Source organism: Gymnodraco acuticeps, unplaced genomic scaffold, assembly GCF_902827175.1.
Source record: "Gymnodraco acuticeps unplaced genomic scaffold, fGymAcu1.1, whole genome shotgun sequence".
NCBI lineage: Eukaryota > Metazoa > Chordata > Actinopteri > Perciformes > Bathydraconidae > Gymnodraco > Gymnodraco acuticeps.
Window position 1 is genome coordinate 2,167,405 of NW_022992090.1, and position 8,011 is coordinate 2,175,415.

The 8,011-nt window shown below is 39.5% G+C and overlaps 1 protein-coding gene across 4 annotated transcripts; it reads right to left on the reverse strand.

Annotated features, from left to right (window-relative positions):
- Positions 1-205: 205 nt before the first annotated feature.
- On the reverse strand, positions 206-5,641 carry LOC117537458 (nuclear receptor coactivator 7). Of its 4 annotated transcripts, XM_034202685.1 has the most exons (8): positions 5,626-5,641; positions 4,963-5,010; positions 3,893-4,088; positions 2,127-2,273; positions 1,866-2,018; positions 1,660-1,755; positions 1,337-1,410; positions 206-1,191 (listed from the first exon to the last, which is right to left on the reverse strand). In XM_034202685.1, exons 2-8 carry the CDS (start codon positions 4,986-4,988, stop codon positions 1,053-1,055), a joined length of 831 nt encoding a protein of 276 aa, XP_034058576.1. In that variant the 5' UTR covers positions 4,989-5,010; positions 5,626-5,641; the 3' UTR covers positions 206-1,052. The 4 variants fall into 4 exon arrangements, with proteins under 4 accessions (XP_034058576.1, XP_034058575.1, XP_034058574.1 ...); XM_034202684.1 differs by lacking the exon at positions 5,626-5,641 and having other exon boundaries at positions 4,963-5,092; XM_034202683.1 differs by lacking the exon at positions 5,626-5,641 and having other exon boundaries at positions 4,876-4,978.
- Positions 5,642-8,011: the final 2,370 nt, after the last annotated feature.

Here is an 8,011-nt window from a genome sequence, read left to right on the forward strand (position 1 = left end):
ATGTGGTTCCACAAAATGACACATGCAGTACCAGCACCTTCTGGTTTACATACAAACAATTTAAAAACAAACAAACAGCCCAAAAATGTAGCTTGCTTTACTTTTTAGATTTTACTTAAATAACATTCACATAAAAGCATGTAAAATATTGTCTATGTATGCAAATAGGCAGACAGGTGAGACTTTCCAAAAACGGAAGTGACAGTTAACAGTTGAGGTCTCTTCCTTTATTTATATGTATAACCACACACCTCACAGAAAGTAAAGAAGTTTGTTGGGCAACTCTATCATTAACTTTTCTTAACCTGAGTGGTTCGAACTGCAGCAGTATAGTTTTCAAAAACGACAACATTTAAAACAAGCCTTTTTAAGATAGAAAACAACAAATTACAAACATATTCCAGAGTGCATCTGTTGAAGCGTTTTACCAGGATGTGAAAAATGTGCCCTTTAGTTTAGTTTGTTGTCTCTTTCTGTCTTCAAGTTTGTTTGTCATAATAATAGAATATGTGTACACTTATTCTTACACCAACTTTCACGCAGATAAATACTTTAAATACGCTTTTTGAAATGTCTCAAACACACATGGCTGAAAGAAAATTGGAATAGTTTTCCCTGAAATTCTGAATGTGCTTGCAGTAGTTAGACACTTTTTGTTCAACAGTGTTACTGTGAACTTTGTATTATAATGCTCCCAAAGCAAAAGGATGGCATGTAGGGCTTAAAGCGCCAGTTGCTAACTGGTCTAAGCAGCAGCCAGAATAGCCTGCCGTTTAAGACAGCAGCACCCTGGATTGCAGGATTGCCTCTTGTCTTTAACAGGCACAGGTTGAGCCAGCGGAAACAGACAGCCAGAGAAGCGCTAGAACAGGCTTCTACTGTATGTGGGCTGATCTGAGCCGGCTACACCGATGATAGCAGCTATTCTAGCAGGTTTTTTACAGCAGTGGCTTAAACCACACATGCTCCTTGAAGTCTTGGCATGTTCTAACTCCAAACAGGACAGTGGCTTCTGCTTTTGTTTTAAGCTCATCTTCTAAGATGTTCTACCATCATCTCTGCACAGTCCAGACTTCGAGGTCTTGTACGATAAAGTCTTCCTTGGTGGAGAGAGACTCGTTATTGAAGGTGGGACAGGAGAAGCTTGAGCCGTGGTACAAATCAGAATCCAGCCACAGGCCAAATCCACCCCTACAGAAGAGGAAATAATACAACTTTAATTTCAAAACCTTTTAAAGCAGATCATGTTGTATGCTCTTAGATGCTGCAGTCTCAGATATCCGATAGGTAGCACTTAAAGTTACTATTATATACGGTCAATAACCACATTACTTACCCTCCTCCGCCAATCTGCAGAGATTCCAAGTTGCCTCCCACAAAGTAGGAATTCTCACCGCTCCATTTGTATGCCTGAACAAAATGAAAATACATTACACTTACATTCAATCTTGGTAAAATGTTTCAAAAGTAAAATGCAATTCTTGCTCCTCAAAAATGTTTTTTTCTGACACATAATATTTCCTGAGAATTTGTTAAGCACCTATTATAGAGAATTGCCTTAAATGGTTGCAAACTTTACTGGTAATAATAATACACCAATAATCAGGCTTGCTGATAGATAAGATTATTTAACCACACTAAGTGGAAGTCCACTCTTACCTGGAAGTCAGGATTGAAGCTGAACAGGAAGGTTTCTCCCGTGCCGTAGCAGTATTTACTGACTTTAAATGGATCGGAAGAAAAAGCCCCAAACACCTGCAAGGACCAAGACATCGGGTCATTAAGGAGTACTCACATATTTAATAATCAGTTTGACTACATTTATTTGAAGAACAGCCTTGTCGAGTAAAGATTAAGGTGCAAACCTTTTTGTGTGTGTCTTTGATGACCAGCAGCACAGGGCTTTCCAGACCCGCCATATTCCTGTACAGAGTCTTTAGACTGCTCCCGTGGATGGCCGTGCTGTAGACCAGCTGCCAGGGATGGACCTGGGTCCTCACTGGCATGTGAGCAGTAAGCTGTAGGAAAAATTAGATGTTAATTAAATGGTCTCATATGTAATTGGCAGGAATCGTTGTTAAATTGTGTACTTAGATCATTTCTAAATGAGGCCGGATATAACGTACTTTCTCCAGGTGGTGGTCTTCAAACAGCTGGCTGTCGTCGCTCAGAACAGGAAGAGCATCTTCAACTTCCTCCTGGTAATCCGGCCCCTCCGAGTATCCTGAGCTGCAAAGACTCAGGCGCCGCTTGGGGTCCTTTACTGTGATAATCTGGAGGAGGACACAAAATGAAACTAAACGAAAGCTTCCTTCACACCACATACAGAAACTTGTGGTTGAGTGATTCATTTATGGCGCATTTCCACTGCAGGGCCTTGGTAGGCCAGGCTCACTTTATGCTGCGTTTTCATTACAGTTTAGTAGCTGAGGCAGTAACTATAGTAACGCAGTGTAGGCGGAGCCGTGACGTCATCTTCAGTGCGAACCACAGAAAAACAACACAGCCGTTAGCTGTTAGCACTCAGAGCTCACAGCTCCTCATATCTGTTCAGAAACTAGACAAAAGTTAAACAAGTACAAACCACAGACTGTCTGTGTCATGGCGAATACAGTCGCTGGTTTATTTATGTCTGTAGGCCGTTGTTGTGAGTGTGGACGGTCGGAGCATATACTGCGTTAGCTTAGCCGATATCCATTCAGAAAACACGCATTTAAAAAAAGGTATTTCGCCTGCCGTCTGTCTGCAGACTTGTCAAAGCATTAATTCATGGTTTTTACTAACCGGTATCAGTATGTTGTTACTTCGGCATCATTTTGAAACGTGTATTACAATTAAATCACGGTCAAATATGTTCATTGTGTTGTAGTTGTAGCCCCCTTGCCAGCGATTCTCTCTCTAGTTTAGCATACTCAGCCCGGTTGTTGGCCCGGAAAGAACCTGGATTTTGGAGGGCCAGACAAACTGTGAAACAGTACCCGTTAGCCAGAACTACCCCTAGTGGAAACGCAACAAAAAACGGGCTGGGTTTGGCACGGCAAGCTTAAACCGTGCTACACGCTGCAGTGGAAATGCGCCATTACAGACTTGAAAAGCTGAAGGGTCAACATGTTATTGCGCCGGTAGTGGTGCCTTAACAAACTTCATCACAAAATCATTCATAACTGGATAGCTGGATCACAACTTGTGTAAGGATGCATGGAAAAATATCTATTTACAGACATTGGCGATAACCGTGATATATAAAACATAATAATACCATTCACAAAACACATGTAATATCAATTATGCAATAATATCAGGAACTACAAAAATGTATTTTCCACCCAAAGTAAAGAAACATTTTACATCATAAATGCAGTACATCTAACAAGATTACATACCTCAACATACGGCTCCACATAGTCACTGGCAAAATAAAGCACCTTGATATTATCTGGCAGCAGCTTCATAGTTTCTGCTTTCAAGCTCTGTGCTCTGCAAATCCACATGTCTGCTCTCAAAAATCTGCCAGCAGTGTTCATCACTTATGTTTTCTTCGGTCTACTTCCACCCTTTGTGTCAGAAACCCTATTGGTTTGACACTGTGGTTGTGGGGCCTCTCATTGGTTGTCTCTTACATTTAACAGTTTCCTTTCTTTGGAACTGGAAAGTTAAGCGGGGTTCTGGGATTATAGGAGGGTACTAGAGATAGGATGTCCATATATAGAGAGAGTGGGTTTGCCCACAACCTCTGGGATAACGGCCAAGCACTTTAGGGCCTCACTTACTGTAAGTCAGAGATACTACACAGGAATGTTATAAACTTGTGGAGTTTATTGTCTGCCGTCAGAGAGCCACAGAGGGATTTTGTGACATATTAACAGCATGTGTGCATTTTTGCAAATCTTACCTCCCAGTTGTTAGCAGTGGGGTAGACAGGGTCACTGAGGAGCTTGTTGATCACAGCAGCCTTCTCATTCTCCACTACAAGAAAGCCTTTCTGGTGTTTCTCGCTGAACAGGAAGCGGGGTTTGCGATGCCTCTTGTTGCCCTTAGTGTAGATTTGTGGGGACAACTGCACAAAGAAAGTGTTGAAATGGTCCACCCTGTAGAAGCAAAAGAAGAAATTACATTTTTATATTGTACCTCAACAGATTAGAGTGTAGTATGCAGCCTGCTTTCGCTAAAAGCATTAGTGTTGAACTTGAAAAGCAAAGGGCTTTTATCATGAAATATTAGAGGTTACAATTACCTACTGTATCAGAAAATAAATAAACAGATAACTATTACATTATCTTATCTGCTATCCAGTAAATGCATCTATAACATTCAGATCAGTATGGTCAGATCAATCATGCAGTATGTTGCTCTTTTAACTTTTGAGCAATAATGACAGTTGGCCCAACCTCTCTATTTCTCATGAGAAATAAATCAAATTCAAAGTTAAAGAATGTCACTCTTAAACCTCTATTATCTTGTGAGTCATGCCTGGACATGAATAGCAGGAAAGTGAAGCATGCTTTGAATGTTTTCAGGCATTAATCATGCTGGGCTGATGAAAGCTGATTACAGGAATAGGAAGGAGGAGCCCCTGTTTTGAATTATGTTGCCTTCCCAAAAAGAGAGCAACGTCAGAGCAAAATGAGGCTGAGATCCATCCCATTGTTAATAGCAGTTACAGTACTCATTTCAGAGTAAACCTCTTCCTACCTTGGAATGACTTATTTAACTCCTGCTTTCTCTGCACATTTGTAGCAATTGCCAAAACACCAAGAACACTGATCGCTACAATTAGAAGATTGGATTACAAACTTTCTTGTGATTAAAAGGTCTTTGCAGTTCTAAGCTTACATTTTCTTGCTTGAATGTGTTGAAACAAGTGAACCAAAGTACCGTTTGATTGAACTCCAGATTACGCAACTATATTCAGGAGCTGGCATAACAATGTTCACCGCTATCTTGATGATTCGATTCACTTACTCTACGACGCTGTAGGCAACACCCATGGCTGATGAAGATGATGGTAAACTGTTGGGAGAAAGGGGAAATGGTTGGAGGCTCAGTGATCAAGCAGCATGTCCACACTAATTCTCTGCGACCGGCAGCATTTTATACCAGAGGGTCAATCGCTAAGATTAGACTGTAAACCCTCCCTTTCTGCTATGACAGCTTAACGTGGCCTGCACTTTTTCACATGAGGATTTCACAATGGGGCCTGAAAGCCAAAGTTGTTGACACATTAACCTGACCTGCCCATTGTCCCTGTCCTTAAATCTGGCTGGAGGTCACACAGGGGATGAGGTGACAGAAAGTTAAAGGCCTCTATTTACTTCTGTCTGTCTCAACCTGCTACAGTTACTGATGACTTTACAGATTAGGTTTTTCAAAACATATACTACTGTAGGTGTAGATGATAAAACGCATTGCTATACAGTACATGCGATATATAAATTAGGTATAACTTCCCCCACCTACACCATTAAAAAAAGCTGCTAATGCATCAGTAAAAACATTCAAATATATACAAATCTAAAGTATACATACTTTTACTTTTGATAATGTAATTACATGTTGTTTCCATGGTTCAGGTTATACTTAAATAGTGGTACATTGTGAGCCTTAGATGTGCTGGTTAGTGCTTACCTGAGGACAGAGCCAGGCTGGATGTTCTCTGCTGTTTGCAGGCTTTGAGCTGAGCTTGTCCCTTCATATTTATAGTGCAGATTGGAAAGGGGTATTGATCGTCTCCTTTGGACGACCTCAAACTTTCCATTATATATTATTTTGATGGCAATATATTTAATTATAATTGAGTATGTTGCACTTACTTGTAAAGGAGAGGGAGCAAAAGCATGTTAAGAAAATAGAGTTCATTATTTTTATAAACTCATTTGGATTTAGTTTCCCTTCACATGTCTTCACTTGCTCTGTAATCACTTTGTTGTAAAAACCAAAAAAGTAGATGATTACTATAATAAAAGTAAATTATTTTTTATAGTAAATGGTGTTTCTGAACTGTGGTATTGGTACCACTGCATCCCGTCACATCAATCTCTTGCACTTTCACTTTTTATTATTTCTCTTGCGGCCCTCTTTTTTTTTTTTTGTCACTCTGCTTGCTTCTCTGGTTTCCTTCCAACAATACAAAAAAGGAAGTGGGTAACGGTTTGTTTTAGCAGCTTAACATTTCAGGACAATAAAACCTAAATAAAGGATTGGTTGTGCTCTGTATTAAAGAGATACCTGGTGCAGGCTGTCATTTGGCTGTTTTTTGGCAGTTAATTGTAATTATGCAACATCAGAAATGTTGTGAACAATGACGGGGGTGCGTTGGTTTAACTCACTGGCAGGAAACTGCTGTTCATGTTCACAGTGTGTATGTGTGTCGGTGTTTGGTTGGCTCTTTTCCACATATTGAGTTTGACTGCACGCAATGACATGGATGACTACATAAACTCAGATGTAATCTTTCTCCCTGCGGCCATCACTTCAGGCCTCAATCTTAACATTCTCTGCTCTATCGGGCGAGAGCCTTCCAATCAAGATTTAATCAAAGCAGCGTACCCGATTGTAGTGCTTACTGTTTACAATTGATTGATGTTCAATACGAGTCATTCAGACTTGATCAGTTTCTAGTGTTGCCTGTTATCTCTCTATACTAATGCTCAAACAGAATCACAGAGTTGTCTGTGTCTTCTATCAGTGGTCATTAGGATTAACTAGGTACACACAAATAAAGTCAATGGAGCAGATGATTTGAACGTGCTGAGCTGTTACACAAGTAATCCTACTTGTGAGAGCTTCCATGTGTTTATTATTTCAGATTATCTTCATCTTTGGTAACACTTTATATTAAGGTACACAAATTAACCATCAACTAGTTGTCAATTAGCATGCATATTAGCAGTATAATGGCTCTCTATTAGTCATTATACAACACTTATTAATGCCTTATTCTACATGACCATATTCTACAAGTAATAAGCCATTAGTTGAGAGTTTTTCCTCAATAACCCTCTAATTAGTGCTTATTTATTGCAAGTAAGGAAGTTGTTGTAGCCTACATGAGTTTTGGTCTTAATATGCGCTGCTTAATATGGGCGTAATAAGGCAGTAGTAGCACAAGAATAGTAATTCTCCCATAATAACACTTAACAAATATGATCTATTCTTATGGAACAAGACATGAAACTATAAGTGTTAATTGTGTCTAAATAACTCAAAATTAGGTATTTATATCTTATAATAAGTTTTGGGGTATTGACAGTTCAGCTACCAATAGCAAGGTGATATTGACCTGTATGTTTCATATTTGCACATTTATATTTTTGTAAAATGTGTACTGAAGGTTAGACCCGGGTACAGGAAGTAGGAGAACGTGAACGGAATATAATGGCAGTAGACATCCATGAGTACACTGCCACTAATTTTCACTATGCAACCTGAAGAGTAAAAGGGTCAAGTCCGTCAGAAAGCAATGACTGTAAGTGTAAGTATGAGCCTTATACTTACATTGTAAGGATTAGTAACATGTATTGTGTTTATGTGATGACATGTGGAGATGTTTAAACTCAATGAGAAAATGCGTTAGCATTCGCGCTAGCGTTAGCAGACACGGTAGCGTTAGCATACATGCTAGCGTTAGACATACTAGCCTGTATACATGCTTATTGTACAGCTAGCATTAGCTATGTTTACCTTGTTTACACTAAGCGGTCCTAATGTGTTCATCTGTGTATGTTACACTTGCATGTATGAGATCATTAAGTGCCTTGTAACTTCTTTTTTTATAGTTTCACTCCGTTTGAATGTCACTGGACTGCAAATAAGTCGATAAAGGAGCATGGCTGCTCATTCCCTGGCTCTCAAAAGAGTTTGGCTGGCTGTTTAATCTATGTTCACACTGAGACAACACAGAGAGAGAACAGTACACCTATTGTGTAAGAACATACAAGCAGGTCACACAGTATGATCACAAATACATAAACTCTGTTAAAAATCTGTTTTTATTGAAAAGTACAGGCTGCAT